The 25,259-nt window shown below is 47.5% G+C and overlaps 1 protein-coding gene across 1 annotated transcript in view; it reads right to left on the minus strand.

Moving 5' to 3' along the window:
• myo5c (myosin VC) overlaps positions 1-25,259 on the minus strand; it is a gene marked incomplete at its 5' end in the record, with an annotated part of 35,082 nt that overhangs the window by 7,394 nt on the left and 2,429 nt on the right. The window contains 22 exons of the mRNA XM_055921959.1: positions 275-429; positions 1,126-1,224; positions 1,322-1,406; positions 1,604-1,793; positions 2,398-2,461; positions 2,701-2,975; positions 6,043-6,123; positions 6,212-6,278; positions 6,718-6,811; positions 10,305-10,551; positions 11,958-12,021; positions 12,265-12,523; positions 12,763-12,909; positions 13,020-13,185; positions 17,953-18,164; positions 19,967-20,078; positions 20,306-20,392; positions 20,752-20,849; positions 22,191-22,322; positions 22,578-22,661; positions 23,179-23,301; positions 23,624-23,764. Coding sequence (XP_055777934.1) covers positions 275-429; positions 1,126-1,224; positions 1,322-1,406; positions 1,604-1,793; positions 2,398-2,461; positions 2,701-2,975; positions 6,043-6,123; positions 6,212-6,278; positions 6,718-6,811; positions 10,305-10,551; positions 11,958-12,021; positions 12,265-12,523; positions 12,763-12,909; positions 13,020-13,185; positions 17,953-18,164; positions 19,967-20,078; positions 20,306-20,392; positions 20,752-20,849; positions 22,191-22,322; positions 22,578-22,661; positions 23,179-23,301; positions 23,624-23,764 — 2,982 coding nt within the window. The remainder of the gene's footprint in view (positions 1-274; positions 430-1,125; positions 1,225-1,321; positions 1,407-1,603; positions 1,794-2,397; positions 2,462-2,700; positions 2,976-6,042; positions 6,124-6,211; positions 6,279-6,717; positions 6,812-10,304; positions 10,552-11,957; positions 12,022-12,264; positions 12,524-12,762; positions 12,910-13,019; positions 13,186-17,952; positions 18,165-19,966; positions 20,079-20,305; positions 20,393-20,751; positions 20,850-22,190; positions 22,323-22,577; positions 22,662-23,178; positions 23,302-23,623; positions 23,765-25,259) is intronic.

Here is a 25,259-nt window from a genome sequence, read left to right on the forward strand (position 1 = left end):
AAACAAGGTCATTCATTCCTCCAAGGGAGGAAGAAGAACAAAAAGAAGAAAAAGAACAAGAAGAATAACAAGAAGAACAAGAACAAGAATAAGTAAAAAAAGAACAAGAACAAGAAAAAGAACAAGAACAAGAAGAACAAGAAGAAAAAGAAAAACAAGAACAAGAAGAAGAAAAAGAAGAACAAGAAGAAAAAGAAGAAGAAACTCAGTATTTGTAGAGATTTCAACATGTCATCACAGACAGTAGGATTGTCAAAACATTGCCACAGCTTACCGTGATGACCTTTTTAACCCCACTGATGATGGCGTTCATGAGAGACTTGAGCTTGGCTCCGTCGTTAAGGTAGTCAGCGTGACGGACACACATGAAGAGAAGCTGTGCAGCCATGTTGGGGATCATGTTAACCAGTACCCCTCTGGGTTTCAGGTCTGACAGGAGGGTAGAGGACAGTTACAAACATGAGCCAGTTTAATGGACACACATGAAGAGAAACTGGGCAGCCATGTTGGGGATCATGTTAACCAGTACCCCTCTGGGTTTCAGGTCTGACAGGAGGGTAGAGGACAGTTACAAACATGAGCCAGTTTAATGGACACACATGAAGAGGAACTGGGCAGCCATGTTGGGGATCATGTTAACCAGTACTCATCTGGGCTTCAGGTCTGACATGAGGATGGGACAGTGCCATGTTCATTAGAACACATTAGAACGGAAGACGTTTTGCAACAGAAAGAAAAAAAGTGCGTTTTTTTTATTAGACAAGTCCAGATAGACCCTCCCTGTTTCAGTCTTTCTTCCATTTGGTTCCTAATGAACATAACCCAGTTTAGACATGAGCCAAACATTGGGAAAGGAAAGGGGGATATCTAGTCAGTTGTACAACTGAATGCATTCAACTGTAATGTGTCTTCCGTATTTAACCCAACCCCTCTGAATCAGAGAGGTGCGGGGGGGGGGGAGGCTGCACACTATCATCGAGAGAGCTAGTTGTTTGGTCATTGAAGTTCTATTTTCTTAGGCCATGTAGTCTTGTGTGGTCATGTGACAGCAATACAAACTGTGTCAACTCCAACAGTTAAAAACGCCAGCACTAATAACTCCAACAACAACAACCACAGTAGTACCCAGAATGACGTATTGAATGAGCTTGGCTTCATCCTCCCTCTTGTACGCCAACATGCCAAGGTATTCGTTGGTAATAGTGGGCGCTGGTGTTTGATTGGCTGAGTGAGAAAACACATTAAATGAAATACAGGAAATGAGTAGAGAGCTGAGAATCAACTGTGATAAAATGTTGATGACTTGTTGTAATCATGTTACCTTCCTCGGATGTTTGAAGGCTCTTGATTTGGTTTTGTAGCTTCCTCATCAACCTGTCCTTCATGTCGAGCTGCTCTTCAAAGTCCTGGAATAACATTTAAGTATCATAAGGAGTGAATTGCAAGTGAATTACACGCACACACATTGGCGCGCACGATTGCACACACACCCCCCCCACCCACACACACACACACACACACACACACACACACACACACACACACACACACACACACACACACACACACACACACACACACACACACACACACACACTCTCACCATGTTCTCTGCCGTGAGTCGTGATGCCTCCTGACTGAATCTGCCCTTGGCCTCGCTCTCTATGTTCTTCTGTTTCCTGAGCACCTCCTCCATCTCCTCCTTCTCTCTCTCCACCTCCTCCTTCTCTCTCTCCATTTCCTCCTTCTCTCTCTCCACCTCCTCTTTCTCTGTCTTCACCTCCTCCTTCACCCTCTCCACCTCCTCCTTCTCCCTCTCCACCTCCTCCTTCTCTCTCTCCACCTCCTCCTTCTCCCTCTCCACCTCCTCCTTCTCCCTCTCCACCTCCTCCTTCTCCCTCTCCACCTCCTGCTTCTCCCTCTCCACCTCCTGCTTCTCCCTCTCCACCTCCTGCTTCTCCCTCTCCACCTCCTCCTTCTCTCTCTCCACCTCCTCCTTCTCTCTCTCCACCTCCTCCTTCTCTCTCTCCACCTCCTCCTTCTCCCTCTCCACGTCCTCCTTCACCCTCTCCACCTCCTCCCTGTCCCTCTCCACCTCCTGCTTCTCCCTCTCCACCTTCTCAGCATGCTCCTCCAACAGCCTGAACACAAACACAGAGGTTAGATGTCAAGTACCTGGTTAGATTATCAATGACGGCTTTGATTGTGGTTGTTTGTGGCTAAGCTTGGTGCTAGCAGCCTGGTGCTAGCAATGCCACGATTGTGGATTTAATTCTTACAGGGATCACAAACATACTGAAAATGTATGTATTCACTTTAATGTAAGTCGCTTTGGATAAAAAAGCATCTGCCAAATGACATATTGTTATATGATTTCAGGGCTTGAGGATACTGTACCTGCTTTGGGAGCCTTCCTCTTCAACATTCATCTGAAGCTCTTTTGAAATCTCCTCCATTTCTTCTAATAAAAATAAGGAGATAAATGATTGGAATTGACTGAATAACAATGTGATTGAGCCCAAACTTCTAAATCTAAGTATTGGTATTTTATTAGGATCCCCATTAGCTGTTGCAAAAGCAGCAGCTACTCTTCCTGGGGTCCACATGAAACATGACATAATACAGAACATTATTAGACAAGACCAGCTCTAGGACAGCACTACATACATTTGAAGTGATGGTGTAGTGTACTGTATCTACCGGTCATCTTTCTAGCCTGCTCCTCCAGTTGAACTTCCAGCTCCTGTTTATGTTGTCGTAGTTCTGACAGCTGCTTCTTCAGCTCAGGTATGACCATGTGTTCCGTGTTGAGCCTGGCCACCTCCTGGCTGATGCTGTCGTTGACAGACGTTTTCTCCTGGAACAGTTTCTGCAGCTGATTGTTTTCGTTCTGCAGGTGTTCCACCTTGAACCTCAGCCCCTCCATCTGGCTGTCATAACCCTCCTTCTGTTCCTGCTGGTGTCTCTCCAGCACTCTGTCCGGCAGAGGAAACGATCAACCTTATTTCAGTAGCCTGGATTTTGAACAATCATGGCCGTAGTGTGAATAAGGTCTGTCATTCACACGGACACAAAACAGGCAGCTGGATCCTGACAGTAATAATAAGGGTATGTATGACACTAGGCAGATGTTTTAATCCAAAGATACTTCTAGTACAGTGAGTACATTTGGGAGAATTTAACCCACAACCGTTACACTGCTAGCGCCACACTCTTACCAACCCCACAACCGTTACACTGCTAGCGCCACACTCTTACCAACCCCACAACCGTTACACTGCTGGCGCCACACTCTTACCAACCCCACAACCGTTACACTGCTAGCGCCACACTCTTACCAACCCCACAACCGTTACACTGCTGGCGCCACACTCTTACCAACCCCACAACCGTTACACTGCTGGCGCCACACTCTTACCAACCCCACAACCGCTACACTGCTAGAGCCACACTCTTACCAACCCCACAACCGTTACACTGCTGGAGCCACACTCTTACCAACCCCACAACCGTTACACTGCTAGAGCCACACTCTTACCAACCCCACAACCGTTACACTGCTGGCGCCACACTCTTACCAACCCCACAACCGTTACACTGCTGGAGCCACACTCTTACCAACCCCACAACCGTTACACTGCTGGCGCCACACTCTTACCAACCCCACAACCGTTACACTGCTGGCACCACACTCTTACCAACTCCACAACCGTTACACTGCTGGCACCACACTCTTACCAACCCCACAACCGTTACACTGCTGGAGCCACACTCTTACCAACCCCACAACCGCTACACTGCTAGAGCCACACTCTTACCAACCCCACAACCGTTACACTGCTAGCGCCACACTCTTACCAACCCCACAACCGTTACACTGCTGGCGCCACACTCTTACCAACCCCACAACCGTTACACTGCTAGCGCCACACTCTTACCAACCCCACAACCGTTACACTGCTAGCGCCACACTCTTACCAACCCCACAACCGTTACACTGCTAGCGCCACACTCTTACCAACCCCACAACCGTTACACTGCTGGCACCACACTCTTACCAACCCCACAACCGTTACACTGCTGGAGCCACACTCTTACCAACCCCACAACCGCTACACTGCTAGAGCCACACTCTTACCAACCCCACAACCGTTACACTGCTGGCACCACACTCTTACCAACCCCACAACCGCTACACTGCTAGCGCCACACTCTTACCAACCCCACAACCGTTACACTGCTAGAGCCACACTCTTACCAACCCCACAACCGCTACACTGCTAGAGCCACACTCTTACCAACCCCACAACCGCTACACTGCTAGAGCCACACTCTTACCAACCCCACAACCGTTACACTGCTGGCGCCACACTCTTACCAACCCCACAACCGTTACACTGCTGACGCCACACTCTTACCAACCCCACAACCGTTACACTGCTAGAGCCACACTCTTACCAACCCCACAACCGTTACACTGCTGGAGCCACACTCTTACCAACCCCACAACCGCTACACTGCTAGAGCCACACTCTTACCAACCCCACAACCGTTACACTGCTGGCACCACACTCTTACCAACCCCACAACCGTTACACTGCTGGCGCCACACTCTTACCAACCCCACAACCGTTACACTGCTGGAGCCACACTCTTACCAACCCCACAACCGCTACACTGCTAGAGCCACACTCTTACCAACCCCACAACCGTTACACTGCTGGCACCACACTCTTACCAACCCCACAACCGCTACACTGCTAGAGCCACACTCTTACCAACCCCACAACCGTTACACTGCTAGCGCCACACTCTTACCAACCCCACAACCGTTACACTGCTAGCGCCACACTCTTACCAACCCCACAACCGTTACACTGCTAGCGCCACACTCTTACCAACCCCACAACCGTTACACTGCTGGCGCCACACTCTTACCAACCCCACAACCGTTACACTGCTGGCGCCACACTCTTACCAACCCCACAACCGTTACACTGCTAGCGCCACACTCTTACCAACCCCACAACCGTTACACTGCTGGCACCACACTCTTACCAACCCCACAACCGTTACACTGCTGGCGCCACACTCTTACCAACCCCACAACCGTTACACTGCTAGCGCCACACTCTTACCAACCCCACAACCGTTACACTGCTAGCGCCACACTCTTACCAACCCCACAACCGTTACACTGCTGGCACCACACTCTTACCAACCCCACAACCGTTACACTGCTAGCGCCACACTCTTACCAACCCCACAACCGTTACACTGCTGGCACCACACTCTTACCAACCCCACAACCGTTACACTGCTAGCGCCACACTCTTACCAACCCCACAACCGTTACACTGCTAGCGCCACACTCTTACCAACCCCACAACCGTTACACTGCTGGCACCACACTCTTACCAACCCCACAACCGTTACACTGCTGGCGCCACACTCTTACCAACCCCACAACCGTTACACTGCTGGCGCCACACTCTTACCAACCCCACAACCGTTACACTGCTGGCACCACACTCTTACCAACTCAACCACACAGGACCATTATTGGTCAGCATCTTTTAGTTCAGTGTTTCCCAACTACAGGTCCTCCAGTACCCCCAACAGCCCAACTACAGGTCCTCCAGTACCTCCAAAATAACATATTTTTGTTGTGAACCCAGCTAAGCACACCTGATTCTACTTGTCTGGGGGCTACACCAAAAATGTGTGCTGTTGGGGGTACTGGAGGACCAGAGTTGGGCTGTTGGGGGTACTGGAGGACCGGAGTTGGGCTGTTGGGGGTACTGGAGGACTAGAGTTGGGCTGTTGGGGGTACTGGAGGACCAAGGTTGGGCTGTTGGGGTACTGGAGGACTGGAGTTGGGCTGTTGGGGTACTGGAGGACCAGGGTTGGGCTGTTGGGGGTACTGGAGGACTGGAGTTGGGCTGTTGGGGGTACTGGAGGACCAAGGTTGGGAAACACTGCCTTAGTTAGCTAAACAAGTAGCATACTTTAGTCAGTAAATGTACAGGTGTTGTCTCAAACCTGGTAGCTTTCTGCAGTCCATCAAATGCAGTCAACAAATCCCCAACTTCATAGATCTGGTCTGGACTGTCAGAGGTCAACCTTTCAACGGAAACATGTGTAAAGCTTAAAGCTAAAGTGAACTTTTCTTCTCACAAATTTTAGGAAATGCATAATGCCATTAGACTACCTGGAAATGACCTCCTCCTCTTCAACCATGCCACAAAGAAGTTGTCTTGTGATCACACTTATCTTGGCTATACGGAGAGAGTCACAAACAACCATGTATGAGAAGTGACAACAAAATAAGCTGGATTTGTAAAGCATTCATCAATCCACACAAAGACACTGTTGGCATGAATAGAAATATACCCATAACACAATACATTACAGAGAGTAGTTTTTAAGCAATAAGGCCCGAGGAGGTGTGGTATATGGCCAATATACCACAGCTAAGAGCTGTTCTTAAGCATGACGCAATGCGGAGTGCCTGGATACATCCCTATATTAGCCATATATCACAAACCCCTTGAGGTGCCTTATTGCTATTATAAACTGGTTACCAACGTAATTAGAGTAGTAAAAATAAATGTTTAGTCATACCCGTGGTATACGGTCTGATATACCACGGCTGTCAGCCAATCAGCATTCAGGGCTGGAACCACCCAGTTTTATAATAGAATATAGAAAGGCTACCTCTGGCCTGTTCTGACTGCTTCTTCATCTTCCTGCCCAGATCATCTCTCTGGGTCTGCAGGTTGTGAAGCTCTTTACGTAACTCGGGTATCACCTGGAAAAAGAAACACAGTTGCTACCTAAAAAAAATAAAAAGGCCATCTTCAAAATAAGAATGGATTCTAAGCCTCTGCTCACCAGTATTAGATCCTTTTCTTAAGAACTATAATTTGTAAGAAGATGTATTCCTTCAGTGTATATCAGTCCATTAACCCTTCACCCTGCGGCCTCACCTTGACCTGCTTGGTGAGCTGTATGACCTTTGAACCCTTACCTTGACGATGCTTTTACGCTCAGCCCTCACTCTCAACATTGATGGTTGCCTCATTAAACCAAAACATGGTTGTTAAAAACCTTGGTGTTACCTTTGACCCCGGCCTAACTGTTGACAACCACACACCACCCACCACTTCCAAGTATATTACTCGCTAATGTTCAGTCCCTAGTTAACAAAGTCGACGAAATTAGGGCAAGAGTTGCTTTCCAAAGAGATATCCAGGATTGTAACATACTCTGTTTCACGGAGACATGGCTAGTGAACAGCATCAATGTAACAGCTTTGCTTCTGTCCCTCTCCTCGCCCCTACCTGGGCTCAAACCAGGGACCCTCTGCACACATCAACAACTGCCTCCCACGAAGCATCGTTACCCATCGCTCAACAAAAGCCACAGCCCTTGCAGGGCAAGAGGAACAACTACTTCAAGGTCTCAGAGCGAGTGACGTCACCGATTGAAACGCTATTAGTGAACACCCCGCTAACTAGCTATCCATTTGACACCGGTTACACGGTGTCACGCCCTGGCCTTAGTTATCTTTGTTTTCTTTATTATTTTAGTTAGGTCAAGGTGTGACATGGGGAATGTATGTGTTTTTGTATTGTCTAGGGGTTTTGTATGTTTAATGGGGCAGTGTCTTGTATAGGGGTTTGTATGTCTATGGCTGCCTAGATTGGTTCTCAATTAGAGGCAGCTGTTGTTCATTTGTCTCTGATTGAGAGCTATATTTAGGCAGCCATATTCATTGAGTTTTCGTGGGTATTTGTCTATGTCTAACGTTAGTAGCTTGTTCCTGCACTTTCGTTTGTAGCTTCACGGTCGTTTGTTGTTTTGTTGTTTAGTTTGTAAAAGTGTTTGTTTCGTCTTCGTTAAAAATAAAAGAAGATGTATTCGTATCACGCTGCGCCTTGGTCCACTCTTTCACCAGAAGACGATCGTGACACACTGGGGGTGTATGCTTCATGATTAACGACTCATGGTGTAATTGTAACAACATACTCAAACTCAAGTTCACCTGACTTAGAATTCCTCACAATCAAATGCTGACCATATTATCTCCCAAGAGAACTCTCCTCGGTTATCGTCACAGCCGTGTATATCCCCCAGCAAGCGGATACCAAGACGGCCATCAAGGAATTTCACTGGACTTTATGCAAACTGGAAACCATATATCCTGAGGCTGCATTTATTGTAGGTGGGGATTTTAACAAAGCTAATCTGAGAACAAGACTACCTAAATTCTATCAGCATATTGATTGCAGTACACGAGAGAGTAACACACTCGACTACTGCTACTCTAACTCCCGTGATGCATACAAGGCCCTCCCCTGCCCTCCTTTTGGCAAATCTGACCATGACTTCATCTTGTTGCTTCCCTGCTATAGGCAGAAACTAAAACAGGAAGGTCTATCCAATGCTGGTCTGACCAATCGGATTCCACGCTTCAAGATTGATTCAATCACGTGGACTGGGATGTGTTCCGTGTAGCCTCAGACAATAACATTGACCTATACAGTACGCTGACTCGGTGAGCGAGTTTATAAGGAAGTGTATAGGAGATGTTGTACCCACTGTGACTATTAAAACCTTCCTTAACCAGAAACCGTGGATTGATGGCAGCATTCGCGCAAAACTGAAAGCACGTACCACCGCATTTAATCATGGCAAGACGACTGGAAACATGACTGTATACAAACAGTGTAGTTGTTCCCTCTGTAAGGCAATCAAACAAGCAAAGCGTCAGTATAGAGAAAGTGGAGTCGCAATTCAACGGCTCAAACATGAGACGTATGTGGCAGGGTCTGCAGACAATCATGGATTACAAAAAGAAAACCAGCCCCGTCGCGGACTTCGACGTCCTGCTCCCAGACAAATTAAATAACGTCTTTGCGCGCTTTGAAGACAATACAGTGCCACCGACAAGGGCCGCTACCAAAGACTGTGGGCTCTCCTTCTCTGTGGCCGACGTGAGTAAAACATTTAAACGTGTTAACCCTCGCAAGGCTGCCGGCCCAGATGGCATCCCCAGCCGCGTCCTCAGAGCATGCGCACACCAGCTGGCTTTTGAACCCTCACCTTGACGTGCTTGGTAAGCTGTATGACCTTTGAACCCTTACTGTGACGTGCTTGGTGAGCTGTATGACCTATGAAGCCATACTGTACTGGTGCTGACCTGAACCAAGCTGTATGACCTTTGAACCCTCACCTTGACATAATTGGAAAGCTGCACAACCTTTGAACCCTCACCGTGATGTGCTTGGTGAACTGTATGACCTATGAACCCTCACCTTGACATGCTTGGTAAACTGTATGACCTTTGACCCCTTACCTTGACATGCATGGTAAGCTGTATGACCTTTGAACCGTCACCTTGACATGCTTGGTAAGCTGTATGACCTTTGAACCCTCACCGCGACGTGCATGGTGAGCTGTATGACCTTTGAACCCTCACCTTGATGTGCTTGGTAAGCTGTATGACCTTTGAACCCTCACCTTGACGTGCTTGGTGAGCTGTATGACCTTTGAACCCTTACCATGACGTGCTTGGTAACCTGTATGACCTATGAAGCCTCACCTTGACATGATTGGTAAGCTGTATGACCTTTGAACCCTCACCTTGACGTGCTTGGTAAGCTGTATGACCTTTGAACCCTTACCATGACGTGCTTGGTAACCTGTATGACCTATGAAGCCTCACCTTGACATGCTTGGTAAGCTGTATGACCTTTGAACCCTTACCATGACGTGCTTGGTAACCTGTATGACCTATGAAGCCTCACCTTGACGTGCTTGGTGAGCTGTATGACCTATGAACCCTCACCGTGACGTGCTTGGTGAGCTGTATGACCTATGAACCCTCACCGTGACGTGCTTGGTGAGCTGTATGACCTATGAACCCTCACCGTGACGTGCTTGGTGAGCTGTATGACCTATGAACCCTCACCTTGACGTGCCTGGTGAGCTGTATGACTTATGAACCCTCACCTTGACGTGCCTGGTGAGCTGTATGACCTATGAACCCTCACCTTGACGTGCTTGGTGAGCTGTATGACCTATGAACCCTCACCTTGATGTGCTTGGTGAGCTGTATGACCTATGAACCCTCACCTTGACGTGCCTGGTGAGCTGTATGACCTATGAACCCTCACCTTGACGTGCCTGGTGAGCTGTATGACCTATGAACCCTCACCCTGACGTGATTGGTAAGCTGTATGACCTATGAACCCTCACCTTGACGTGCCTGGTGAGCTGTATGACCTATGAACCCTCACCTTGACGTGCTTGGTAAGCTGTATGACCTGGTCCTGTAGATCAGTGTTGACCTGCGCCTCCTCCTCTGTCTGTTTCTGTAGGCCAACTCTCTCCTCCTTCAGCCTCCTGTTCTCCTCCCTCAGAACCTCCACCTCCTTCTCATGGTCCTCCTTCTGCAGCTCCACCTCCTTCTCATGGTCCTCCCTCAGAACTTCCACCTCCTTCTCATGGTCCTCTTTCTGCAGGTCAAGGTTGTTCTCTGCAATCCTGAGAAACAAAACTAGATCAATCTTGTGCCCATTTCACACTATTGTGCCAACCTCAACCATACTGGTGCTGACCTGAACCACACTGGACTGGTGCTGACCTGAACCATACTGGACTGGTGCTGAACCATACTGTACTGGACCTGAACCACACTGGACTGGACCTGAACCATACTGGACCTGAACTATACTGTACTGGACCTGAACCACACTGGACTGGTGCTGACCTGAACCACACCGGACTGGTGCTGAACCACACTGGACTGGACCTGAACCACACTGTACTGGACCTGAACCACACTGTACTGGACCTGAACCACACTGTACTGGTGCTGAACCACACTGTACTGGACCTGAACCACACTGGACTGGTGCTGACCTGAACCACACTGGACTGGTGCTGACCTGAACTATACTGTACTGGACCTGAACCACACTGGACTGGACCTGAACCATACTGGACCTGAACTATACTGTACTGGACCTGAACCATACTGGACTGGTGCTAACCTGAACCACACTGGACTGGTGCTGACCTGAACTATACTGTACTGGACCTAAACCATACTGTACTGGACCTGAACCACACTGGACTGGTGCTGAACCACACTGGACTGGACCTGAACCACACTGGACTGGATCTGAACCATACTGGACTGGATCTGAACCATACTGGACTGGACCTGAACCATACTGGACTGGATCTGAACCATACTGGACTGGACCTGAACTATACTGGACCTGAACTATACTGGACTGGACCTGAACCACACTGTACTGGACCTGAACCATACTGGACTGGACCTGAACCACACTGGACTGGACCTGAACCACACTGGACTGGACCTGAAATATACTGGACCTGAACTATACTGGACTGGACCTGAACCACACTGTACTGGACCTGAACCATACTGGACTGGACCTGAACCACACTGGACTGGACCTGAACCATACTGTACTGGACCTGAACCACACTGTACTGGACCTGAACCACACTGGACTGGACCTAAACCATACTGTACTGGACCTGAACCACACTGGACTGGACCTGAACCACACTGGACTGGACCTGAACCACACTGGACTGGACCTGAACCATACTGGACTGGACCTGAACCACACTGGACTGGACCTGAACCACACTGGACTGGACCTGAACCATACTGTACTGGACCTGAACCACACTGGACTGGACCTGAACCACACTGGACTGGACCTGAACCATACTGTACTGCTGCTGACTGTACTGGCTCAGATAGTCCCCCTTCACATTGTTCTGACCAGAACTGGTCCTGCTACTATGGTGGATGTGTAACCAGGTCAGCCCAGTACAGCTTGGCTTGGTTTAGCTCGGCTCGGCTCAAAAGTCTGAAAAAAGGTATAGGTACATGAAGCAACTCTTACTTCCTCAATCTTTCTTCTCGTTCCAAATCTTCTTTCAGAGTTGTCTTGATTTGATCGAAGTCGTCTGGAAGTGAAAGAAGTGAATCACAGCGTAAATGATTGACCATATACTGTATGTCAGTGCAATCCTGATCTAAACCACAGACCACACTTTTATGAGGTTTAAAGAGAGGATAGAACAAACTGAGCCATCATTTCCTCTCTAAACAATCTGAGCCATCATTTCCTCTCTAAACAATCTGAGCCATAATTCCCACTCTAAACAAACGGAGCCATCATGTCCTCTCTAAACAATCTGAGCCATCACCTTTCATCTCTGTTGCTGAATCTGCAAGCTTCTTTTCCAAGTTCTGCTTTTCAACGATTAATTTGTCTTTTTCCTCTTGAAGCTGAGCTATCGTCTTCGTGGCATCCTCCTTGCTCTTCTTCTCTCGCTCCTCTAGCGAAGCCTTCTCAGTGGCTGATTTCCCCAGCTGGGCCTCCAGACAGCGCAGCTTGTCTAGACCTTGGGCGTGAGCACCGGCCAGACCTGTCAGCCTCTCCAACAGCCCACGGTTCTCTTTGGCCTGGCGAGACATACAGCAGGGCATCAATCAAACATAGGTCAGTACTGGGTCATGTCCATAAGGGCACTCAAGAGAAAACGTTTCAAAACATTTTGAAATGAAAAAACGTAATTTGTGTTTTTGATTGGACTCCGTGTTTGTTTCACACCCTTTCAAAGCATTTTCTTCTTTTGTACCTACAGAACACAACCCTGGTCTAGGGGACGTTCAGTCAGTACCAGTGTCGGCGACATTTTTACCTGATCTTCCAGTTTCTTCCTGAGCTGCTGGCACCTGTAGGAGAGCTGTACATTGTGTACCAGGCGGCGCAGGCTCTGGAAGCGTCTCCTGGCGAGCCACGCCCGGGCATACTTCTGTAAGATTATTGTTTTCTGCACCTCCACCATCTGAGAGGTGTTACACACACACAAATACACAGACGCACACATACAACACTTAACAAATCTTTGTAGATTGAAACAGCCATATAAAATAATTTGAGATTAAGGCATAATACCTTTTTGTAGCGTTTCCTGGCGATCCAGCCTCTAGTGAAGGCTTGGATGATGATAGAGGAGAAACGGACCATTCTATAGATCTGTCTGATCAGATAACTTCTCCAGTACCTCTGAATGACCACAGCAGCCCAGCCCTGCTTCAACGCTGCAGCCGTCACCGTTTTACTGGAGAGACAGAGAGACGATCGAGATCATTCCTATACTGATCCCAAAATTCCCAAGTGCTATAGGCATGATATGAAGCCGGCCTGTTTCTGTAGAGGAGGAAGATGAAGAGGAGGAAGAGGAGGGAAAGACAAAGTCAAAAAAAGAACCATAACCACAACAACAACTACAGTCTATGCATAACAGCATGTGATAACTAAGGTGATGTAGTAGTACCTGTCGTAGTAGTACCTGTCGTAGTAGTACCTGCTGTAGTAGTACCTGTTGTAGTAGTACCTGTCTGCTGTAGTAGTATCTGCTGTAGTAGTACCTGATGTAGTAGTAGTACCTGTTTGCTGTAGTAGTACCTGCTGTAGTAGTACCTGATGTAGTAGTACCTGTTGTAGTAGTACCTGTCTGCTGTAGTAGTACCTGCTGTAGTAGTACCTGTTGTAGTAGTACCTGTTGTAGTAGTGACTGTCGTAGTAGTACCTGCTGTAGTAGTACCTGTTGTAGTAGTACCTGTCTGCTGTAGTAGTACCTGCTGTAGTAATACCTGCTGTAGTAGTACCTGTCTGCTGTAGTAGTACCTGCTGTAGTAGTACCTGATGTAGTAGTACCTGTTGTAGTAGTACCTGATGTAGTAGTACCTGTCTGCTGTAGTAGTACCTGCTGTAGTAGTACCTGTTGTGGTAGTACCTGTTGTAGTAGTACCTGTTGTAGTAGTACCTGTTGTAGTAGTGCCTGTCGTAGTGGTACCTGCTGTAGTAGTACCTGTTGTAGTAGTACCTGTCTGCTGTAGTAGTACCTGCTGTAGTAGTACCTGTTGTAGTAGTACCTGTTGTAGTAGTGCCTGTCGTAGTAGTACCTGCTGTAGTAGTACCTGTTGTAGTAGTACCTGTCTGCTGTAGTAGTACCTGCTGTAGTAATACCTGCTGTAGTAGTACCTGTCTGCTGTAGTAGTACCTGCTGTAGTAGTACCTGTTGTAGTAGTACCTGTCTGCTGTAGTAGTACCTGCTGTAGTAGTACCTGTTGTAGTAGTACCTGTCTGCTGTAGTAGTACCTGCTGTAGTAATACCTGTCTGCTGTAGTAATACCTGCTGTAGTAATACCTGCTGTAGTAGAACCTGCTGTAGTAGTACCTGATGTAGTAGTACCTGTTGTAGTAGTACTTGTCTGCTGTAGTAGAACCTGCTGTAGTAATACCTGCTGTAGTTGTACCTGTCTGCTGTAGTAATACCTGCTGTAGTAATACCTGTCTGCTGTATTAGTATCTGCTGTAGTAATACCTGCTGTATTAGTACCTGCTGTAGTTGTACCTGTCTGTTGTAGTTGTACCTGTCTGCTGTAATAGTACATGTCTGCTGTAATAGTACCTGCTGTAGTAGTACCTGTCTGCTGTAATAGTACCTGCTGTAGTAGTACCTGTCTGCTGTAGTAGTACCTGCTGTAGTAGTACATATCTGCTGTAGTAGTACTGTCATAATCGTGTGGCGGATTAACGGACCAAAATGCAGCATTTGGAAAATAAGCCATCTTCTTTAATTATAACACGAAGATGAACACGACACAAAAACACTTTAACAAAACAACAAAACAACAAAACGACCGTGAAGCTACAAACGTTGTGCACAAACATACAGGCTACTAGCGTTCTTACATAGACATCTACACTCAACACAAAACCATATATTACACCCCATAACCCCTTTACCAAATAAACACCCAACACCAACAAAACATAAACATTACCCATGTCACACCCTGACCTAACTAAAATAATAAAGAAAACCAATAATACTAAGGCCAGGGTGTGACATAACCCCCCCCTTGAGGCGCGAACTCCGGGCGCACCATACACAGTCTAGGGGAGGGTCTGGGTGGGCTTCCTTCCACGGTGGCGGCTCCGGCTCTGGTCGCGGTCCCCACGTCACCACAGTACCTAAACACCTCCTAGGCTTCCTCCAAACGACCCCCCTCCACCTTAACCCCATTGCATTCAGGGGCAGTTCCGGACTAAGGGGCAGTACCAGGGTAAGAGGCAGTACCAGGGTCAGGGGCAGTACTAGGGTCATGGACAGTACCAGGGTCAGGGGCAGTACTAGGGTCAGGGACAGTACCAGGGTCAGGGGCAGTACCAGGGTAAGGGGCAGCACCAGGGTAAGGGGCAGCACCAGGGTAAGGGGCAGCTCCAGGGGAAGGGGCAGCTCCAGGGTAAGGGGCAGCTCCGGACTGAGGAATGGCAGCTCCGGACTGAGGGACTGCAGCTCCGGACTGAGGGACTGCAGCTCCGGACTGAGGGACGGCCCATGGCTGGCTGACAGATCTGGCTGCTCATGGCTGGCTAACTGATCTGGCTGCTCATGGCTAGCTGACGGATCTGGCTGCTCATGGCTAGCTGACGGATCTGGCTGCTCATGGCTAGCTGACGGATCTGGCTGCTCATGGCTAGCTGACGGATCTGGCTGCTCATGGCTAGCTGACGGATCTGGCTGCTCATGGCTAGCTGACGGATCTGGCTGCTCATGGCTAGCTGACGGATCTGGCTGCTCATGGCTAGCTGACGGATCTGGCTGCTCATGGCTAGCTGACGGATCTGGCTGCTCATGGCTAGCTGACGGATCTGGCTGCTCATGGCTAGCTGACGGATCTGGCTGCTCATGGCTGGCTGACTGATCTGGCTGCTCCTGTCTGGTTGGCGGCTCTGGCAGATCCTGTCTGGTTGGCGGCTCTGGCAGATCCTGTCTGGTTGGCGGCTCAGGCAGATCCTGTCTGACGGACGGCTCTAGCGGCTCCTGTCTGGCTGGCGGCTCTAGCGGCTCCTGTCTGGCGGACGGCTCAGTGGGCTCATGGCAGACGGGCGGCTTTGCAGGCTCATGGCAGACGGGCGGCTTTGCAGGCTCATTGCAGACGGATGGCTCAGATGGCGCTGGGGAGACGGATGGCTCAGATGGCGCTGGGGAGACGGATGGCTCAGATGGCGCTTGGCAGACGGGCAGTTCAGTCATTGCAGTGCAGACGGCAGACTCCTGCCGGCTGAGGCGCACTGTAGGCCTGGTGCGTGGTGCCGGGACTGGTGGCACCGGGCTGGGGACACGCATCTCAGGGCTAGTGCGGGGAGCAGCAACAGGACGCACAGGACTCTGGGGACACACAGGAGGCTTGGTGCGTGGTTTAGACACTGGTGGTAAAGGGCTGGAGACACGCACCATATAGCTAGTGCGTGGAGGAGGCACTGGTGGTACTGGGTTGGGGCGGGGAGGTGGCGCCGGAAATACCGGACCGTGCAGGCGTACTGGCTCCCTTGAACGCCGAGCCTGCCCAACCTTACCTGGTTGTATGCTCCCCGTCGCCTGACCAGTGCGGGGAGGTGGAATAACCCGCACCGGCCTATGTAGGCGAACCGGGGACACCATGCGTAAGGCTGGTGCCATGTACGCCGGCCCGAGGAGACGCACTGGTGACCAGATGCGTTGGGCCGGCTTCATGACATATGGCTCAACGCTCAGTCTAGCCCGGCCGATACGTGGAGCTGAAATGTACCGAACCGGGCTATGCACGCGTACAGGAGACACCGTGCGCTCTACTACGTAACACGGTGTCTGCCCGTACTCCCGCTCTCCACGGTAAGTACAGGGAGTAGGCGCAGGTTTCCTACCTGACTTCGCCACACTCCCTTTAAGGCCCCCCCCAAGAAATTTTTGGGGTGTACTCACGGGTTTCCAGCCTTGTCTCCGTGCTGCCTCCTCATATCGCCTCCTCTCGGCTTTCGCTGCCTCCAGCTCTTCACGAGGGAGGCGATATTCTCCAGGTTGATCCCAAGGTCCATCTCTTTCCAATTCGTCCTCCCAACTCCAGAGATCCTGTGTAGGTAGGTCCTGTTGCCGCCTTCCATGCCGCTTGGTCCTATGGTGGGTAATTCTGTCATAATCGTGTGGCGGATTAACGGACCAAAATGCAGCATTTGGAAAATAAGCCATCTTCTTTAATTATAACACGAAGATGAACACGACACAAAAACACTTTAACAAAACAACAAAACAACAAAACGACCGTGAAGCTACAAACGTTGTGCACAAACATACAGGCTACTAGCGTTCTTACATAGACATCTACACTCAACACAAAACCATATATTACACCCCATAACCCCTTTACCAAATAAACACCCAACACCAACAAAACATAAACATTACCCATGTCACACCCTGACCTAACTAAAATAATAAAGAAAACCAATAATACTAAGGCCAGGGTGTGACAAGTACCTGTCTGTTGTAGTACCTGCTGTAGTAGTACCTTTCTGTTGTAGTAGTACCTGTCTGCTGTAATAGTTTCTGCTGTAGTAGTACCTGTCTGCTGTAGTAGTACCTGCTGTAGTAGTACCTGTCTGCTGTAGTAGTACCTGTCTGCTGTAGTAGTACCTGTCTGCTGTAGTAGTACCTGTCTGCTGTAGTAGTACCTGTCTGCTGTAGTAGTACCTGTCTGCTGTAATAGTACCTGTCTGCTGTAATAGAATCTGCTGTAGTAGTACCTGCTGTAGTAGTACCTGCTGTAGTAGCACCTGCTGTAGTAGTACCTGCTGTAGTAGTACCTGTCTGCTGTAGTAGTACCTGTCTGCTGTAATAGTACCTGTCTGCTGTAATAGTACCTGTCTGCTGTAATAGAATCTGCTGTAGTAGTACCTGCTGTAGTAGTACCTGCTGTAGTAGCACCTGTCTGCTGTAATAGTACCGGTCTGCTGTAGTAGTACCTGTCTGCTGTAGTAGATGTACATTCCCACTCACCATATCTGCCGCTGTCCACGGACGTACTGTTGGAGGACGATAGCCGCCTCCCTCATGCGAAGGAACTTCCTCCTGTGGCTCCACCCCCTCACGTGCTTTTGGATGGTCAGACATGCCTTTCGGAGACGGTCCAATCGAAGCTTCTCCAGGTAGGCCACCTGACCCGCTCGGAAGAAGATCTTGGTCCGGCCAAACTTGTTCTGGTCTGAATCCTGGAGGGTAGGTGGGTGACATCAGACAAGAGCCCATATCAGTACAGATCAACCTGGTTATAAACACCACAGATCAACCTGGTTATAAACACCTCAGATCAGCCTGGTTATAAACACCACAGATCAACCTGGTTACGAACACCACAGATCAACCTGGTTATAAACACCACAGATCAACCTGGTTACGAACACCACAGATCAACCTGGTTATAAACACCACAGATCAACCTGGTTACGAACACCACAGATCAACCTGGTTATAAACACCACAGATCAACCTGGTTATAAACACCACAGATCAACCTGGTTATGAACACCACAGATCAACCTGGTTATGAACACCACAGATCAACCTGGTTATAAACACCACAGATCAACCTGGTTATGAACACCACAGATCAACCTGGTTATAAACACCACAGATCAACCTGGTTATAAACACCACAGATCAACCTGGTTATAAACACCACAGATCAGCCTGGTTATAAACACCACAGATCAACCTGGTTATAAACACCACAGATCAACCTGGTTATGAACACCACAGATCAACCTGGTTATAAACACCACAGATCAACCTGGTTATAAACACCACAGATCAACCTGGTTATAAACACCACAGATCAACCTGGTTATGAACACCACAGATCAACCTGGTTATAAACACCACAGATCAACCTGGTTATGAACACCACAGATCAACCTGGTTATAAACACCACAGATCAACCTGGTTATAAACACCACAGATCAACCTGGTTATAAACACCACAGAACAACCTGGTTATAAACACCACAGATCAACCTGGTTATAAACACCACAGATCAACCTGGTTATAAACACCACAGATCAACCTGGTTATAAACACCACAGATCAACCTGGTTATAAACACCACAGATCAACCTGGTTATAAACACCACAGATCAACCTGGTTATAAACATCACAGATCAACCTGGTTATAAACACCACAGAACAACCTGGTTATGAACACCACAGATCAACCTGGTTATGAACACCACAGATCAACCTGGTTATAAACACCACAGATCAACCTGGTTATGAACACCACAGATCAACCTGGTTATAAACACCACAGATCAACCTGGTTATAAACACCACAGATCAACCTGGTTACGAACAACACAGATCAACCTGGTTATAAACACCACAGATCAACCTGGTTACGAACAACACAGATCAACCTGGTTATAAACACCACAGATCAACCTGGTTATGAACACCACAGATCAACCTGGTTATAAACACCACAGATCAACCTGGTTATGAACACCACAGATCAACCTGGTTATAAACACCACAGATCAACCTGGTTATAAACACCACAGATCAACCTGGTTATAAACACCACAGATCAACCTGGTTATGAACACCACAGATCAACCTAGTTATGAACACCACAGATCAACCTAGTTATGAACACCACAGATCAACCTGGTTATAAACACCACAGATCAACCTAGTTATGAACACCACAGATCAACCTGGTTATAAACACCACAGATCAACCTGGTTATGAACACCACAGATCAACCTGGTTATAAACACCACAGATCAACCTGGTTATGAACACCACAGATCAACCTGGTTATAAACACCACAGATCAACCTGGTTATAAACACCAACATCATCAAATTCAGAGCAACACCCCTGGAGGAGTTTAGGAGTTAAGTGCCTTACTTAGTCCACAAACCTTTCCATTGCCGGCTCATTCAATCCCCACCAGATGTTCCCCTGTCGGCCTGGGATTTGAACCAGCTACACACCGGCTAACACCCTCACCTGAATTAGCCTCTGCAGCACTGTCTTACAGGCCAGTTTCTTGTGGTTGAGGCCCAGCTCCTCTTGACTCATCAGTATACTGTACCGGCTGTAGAACTCTATGTACGTCCACCTGACAATCAAAAACAGTAAGTGAATACAAGGTTTAGCTTGTAGGGACGATTTCCTGGACACGGATAAAAGCCCAGTCCCAGAATACAAAATGTAATGATCTATGAAACATTTAGTCCAGGAATTATTCATCTGTATCCGGGAAACTGGCACGTAGAGTTGTGTTATTGTTGAAGTCGAGTTGTGTTATTGTTGAAGTATGGAAGTGTGGATGCTGGTCAGGAACACCTGGAAGGGTAGCTCTGAGCGCTGATGTGAATGGTCTCCAGGACTCCACACGCCCTCAGCTGCTGGACCACCCGCTTGGAGTCATACCTGACGAGACATAATGACACACTCAGTGTTATTAATATCCAGGTCCTCAGCTGTTTGGAGTCATACCTGACGAGACATAATGACACACTCAGGGTTATTAATATCCAGGTCCTCAGCTGTTTGGAGTCATACCTGACGAGACATAATGACACACTCAGGGTTATTAATATCCAGGTCCTCAGCTGTTTGGAGTCATACCTGACGAGACATAATGACACACTCAGGGTTATTAAAATGGCTGAATGCATAACTAATATCCAGGTCCAGGATGACACAAAGTGGAAACTTCCGAAGGAAACTGTAACATACATTAAGGTCCATGTTACACATTTAGCAAGATATGCTGGTTGATTACTTACTCAAACGGCATCTTTTCCTCGTTGGGCTTGATGCAGCGTATGTAGTGAGGGGTGGTGGCGTTCAGAGTCTCCATCAGCAGGTACAGAGAACTGCTGAACTACACAAGTGTCAGGGAGGGAGAGATGGAAGGAAAGACAGGGAGGGAGAGAGAGAGATAGAGAGGGGGCGGGGGAGAGGGAGGGAGGGAGGGAGAGATGGAGAGAGAGAGAGAGATGGAGAGAGGGGGAGGGAGGGAGGGAGGGAGGGAGGGAGGGAGGGAGGGAGGGAGGGAGGGAGGGAGGGAGGGAGGGAGGGAGGGAGGGAGGGAAGACAGGGAGGGAGAGAGAGAGAGAGATAGAGAGGGGGCGGGGGAGAGGGAGGGAGGGAGGGAGAGATGGAGAGAGAGAGAGAGATGGAGAGAGGGGGAGGGAGGGAGGGAGGGAGGGAGGGAGGGAGGGAGGGAGGGAGGGATGAAGGGAGGGAGGGATGAAGGGAGGGAGGTGTCAAGTCGATTGCAAATGGGGAACAGTCACTAACATAGTATCTAATCACTAATCTCTTAACTATGTACCTCTTAGCTATGTACCTCTTAGCTATGTACCTCTTAACGATGTACCTCTTAACTATGTACCTCTTAGCTATGTACCTCTTAACTATGTACCTCTTAGCTATGTACCTCTTAACTATGTACCTCTTAGCTATGTACCTCTTAGCTATGTACCTCTTAGCTATGTACCTATTAACTATGTACCTCTTAGCTATGTACCTCTTAATGATGTACCTCTTAGCTATGTACCTCTTAGCTATGTACCTCTTAACTATGTACCTCTTAGCTATGTACCTCTTAACGATGTACCTCTTAGCTATGTACCTCTTAACGATGTACCTCTTAGCTATGTACCTCTTAGCTATGTACCTCTTAACGATGTACCTCTTAACTATGTACCTCTTATCTATGTACCTCTTAACTATGTACCTCTTAGCTATGTACCTCTTAGCTATGTACCTCTTAACGATGTACCTCTTAACGATGTACCTCTTAGCTATGTACCTCTTAGCTATGTACCTCTTAGCTATGTACCTCTTAGCTATGTACCTCTTAACTATGTACCTCTTAACTATGTACCTCTTAGCTATGTACCTCTTAACTATGTACCTCTTAGCTATGTACCTCTTAACGATGTACCTCTTAGCTATGTACCTCTTAGCTATGTACCTCTTAACGATGTACCTCTTAACTATGTACCTCTTAACTATGTATCTCTTAGCTATGTACCTCTTAGCTATGTACCTCTTAGCTATGTACCTCTTAGCTATGTACCTCTTAACTATGTACCTCTTAACTATGTACCTCTTAACTATGTACCTCTTAGCTATGTACCTCTTAGCTATGTACCTCTTAACTATGTACCTCTTAACTATGTACCTCTTAGCGATGTAAACATGGTTGGTCCCCTACCTTCTCTCCCACAGTGGTCCTGTGGTTCTTATTGGCTGGTTTCACCCGAGGCCGGGCAGGCCTCACTTTGATGCCTTTACTGCCCAACCCATCTGGCTCCACCTCCAGGAAGAAGTTGGCCAGGAGAGGAAACTGATAAGGTTCCGGAGGAGGAGGAGTCAAACATAACAGCCCAATATGGGTCAATCAATGGGAAAAAGAGAAAGCAGGATTTATGAAGATCACATCAAATTGTATGAAACATTTATGCAGAAATCCAGGTAATTCCAAAGGGTTCACATACATTTTCTTGCCACTGTATGTGCACGTACTAAACAACAATATAAATGTACTAAGCATGCAGCCGTGTGTTAATAAACACTATGGGAATGGAACAGCAGACAATACCGTACTGGTTCTCATGGTATCCACCAGCTCTTCATACAATGTGTCTCTGTTCTTCTCTAGAAAACCCCAGCATTGATATTCTACCTGTAACGGTACAAAACAGATTTCAAAGCAAAGCCACAGATTATAGGTGTGTGTGTTGGTGAACAGGTGTACTAGACTGTTCAAATCAGTTATTAGAAAAATATATTTTCTTTACAAATTCCTGAAAATATAACTATGAACTATAAAAACATTATACATTGATGTAAAATCGAGAAGCAAGGTTGGGTTCCATTGAATTCCATTGAAATGTAGTCAATTCGGGGAAATAAAACTGAAAATACAATTGCTTCCTGAAATGACTGAATTGAAATAGAATTCAGTCCAACCCTGCTGAGTTCCACAGTAATGCAAAGGGCCTGTGACTGTGATTTTACCACAGTAACTCAAAGGGCCTGTGACTGTGAAGGTACCACAGTAAAACTCAAAGGTGCCTGTGACTGTGATTTTATCACATTAACTCAAAGGTGCCTGTGACTGTGATTTTACCACATTAACTCAAAGGTGCCTGTGACTGTACCACAGTAAAACTCAAAGGTGCCTGTGACTGTGATTGTACCTTGTCAGCAAAGTGTTGAATGATGAAGGCCTTGTTGGACATCCTGGGCTTCTCAAACAGAGGGTTGTCAGCCAGGTAGTTATACAGCTTCTGAAGCCAGTTCTGATCTGTACCCTGGGGGAACTGGAGCGAGAGAGACGGATTCCAATATACATGAACAGTGTTACAAATACATAACAACAGTCTGGTCTAGCGGTAGAGCTACCGACTCTGGAAAGCATAAAGTCTCTGGTGAAGGGAGTGTGAGTGTATGTATGTATGTATGTATGTATGTATGTATGTATGTATGTGTGTATGTGTGTGTGTGTGTGTGTGTGTGTGTGTGTGTGTGTGTGTGTGTGTGTGTGTGTGTGTGTGTGTGTGTGTGTGTGTGTGTGTGTGTGTGTGAAACGTCCTGTCATACAAAAACGAAACACATCCTTGTTATACACATCATTGCTCTCACCAGGCATTCTTCATCCAGCAGGTCCAGGATGCCCATCTTAGCTTCAATCATGTCAATGACCGGCTGGTTATCATAGAAGTCTATCAGAGTCCAGGGAATATCCTCTTTCATGTACTCGTCCTGCTCCAGCTTGAACACATGCTGAGGAAACATTATTTATTTATTTTAAATCATTATTTAATCATTATTCAACCTTTCCATACTGCTGTTTTTGTTGTAAGATCTTTAGTGGGTAAGATTGCAATGTATTTAGTACATACAGTAAGACAAATATAGTTGGACTTGGACTTGGGGAAGTTACATACCAAGTTGGACTTGGACTTGGTGAGGTTACATACCTAGTTGTACTTGGTGAGGTTACATACCAAGTTAGACTTGGACTTGGTGAGGTTACATACCAAGTTGGACTTGGACTTGGTGAGGTTACATACCAAGTTGGACTTGGACTTGGTGAGGTCACATACCAAATTGGACTTGGACTTGGTGAGGTTACATACCAAGTTGGACTTGGTGAGGTTACATACCAAGTTGGACTTGGACTTGGTGAGTTTACATACCAAGTTGGACTTGGACTTGGTGAGGTTCCATACCTAGTTGGACTTGGACTTGGTGAGGTTACATACCAAGTTGGACTTGGACTTGGTGAGGTCACATACCAAATTGGACTTGGACTTGGTGAGGTTACATACCAAGTTGGACTTGGTGAGGTTACATACCAAGTTGGACTTGGACTTGGTGAGGTTGCATACCAAGTTGGACTTGGACTTGGTGAAGTTACATACCAAGTTGGACTTGGACTTGGTGAGGTCACATACCAAGTTGGACTTGGACTTGGTGAGGTTACATACCATGTTGGACTTGGACTTGGTGAGGTTACATACCAAGTTGGACTTGGACTTGGTGAGGTTACATACCTAGTTGGACTTGGACTTGGTGAGGTTACATACCAAGCTGGACATGGACTTGGTGAGGTTACATACCAAGTTAGACTTGGACTTGGTGAGGTTGCATACCAAGTTAGACTTGGTGAGGTTACATACCAAGTTAGACTTGGTGAGGTTACATACCAACTTGGACTTGGTGAGGTTACATACCTAGTTGGACTTGGTGAGGTTACATACCAAGTTGAACTTGGACTTGGTGAGGTTACATACCAAGTTGGACTTGGTGAGGTTACATACCAAGTTGGACTTGGACTTGGTGAGGTTACATACCAAGTTGGACTTGGTGAGGTTACATACCAAGTTAGACTTGGTGAGGTTACATACCTAGTTGGACTTGGACTTGGTGAGGTTACATACCAAGTTAGACTTGGTGGGGTTACATACCAAATTAGACTTGGACTTGGTGAGGTTACATACCAAGTTAGACTTGGTGAGGTTACATACCAAGTTAGACTTGGTGAGGTTACATACCTAGTTGGACTTGGACTTGGTGAGGTTACATACCAAGTTGGACTTGGACTTGGTGAGGTTACATACCAAGCTGGACATGGACTTGGTGAGGTTACATACCAAGTTAGACTTGGACTTGGTGAGGTCACATACCAAGTTGGACTTGGACTTGGTGAGGTTACATACCAAGCTGGACATGGACTTGGTGAGGTTACATACCAAGTTGGACTTGGACTTGGTGA

This window comes from Salvelinus fontinalis, chromosome 5 (genome assembly GCF_029448725.1).
Source record: "Salvelinus fontinalis isolate EN_2023a chromosome 5, ASM2944872v1, whole genome shotgun sequence".
NCBI lineage: Eukaryota > Metazoa > Chordata > Actinopteri > Salmoniformes > Salmonidae > Salvelinus > Salvelinus fontinalis.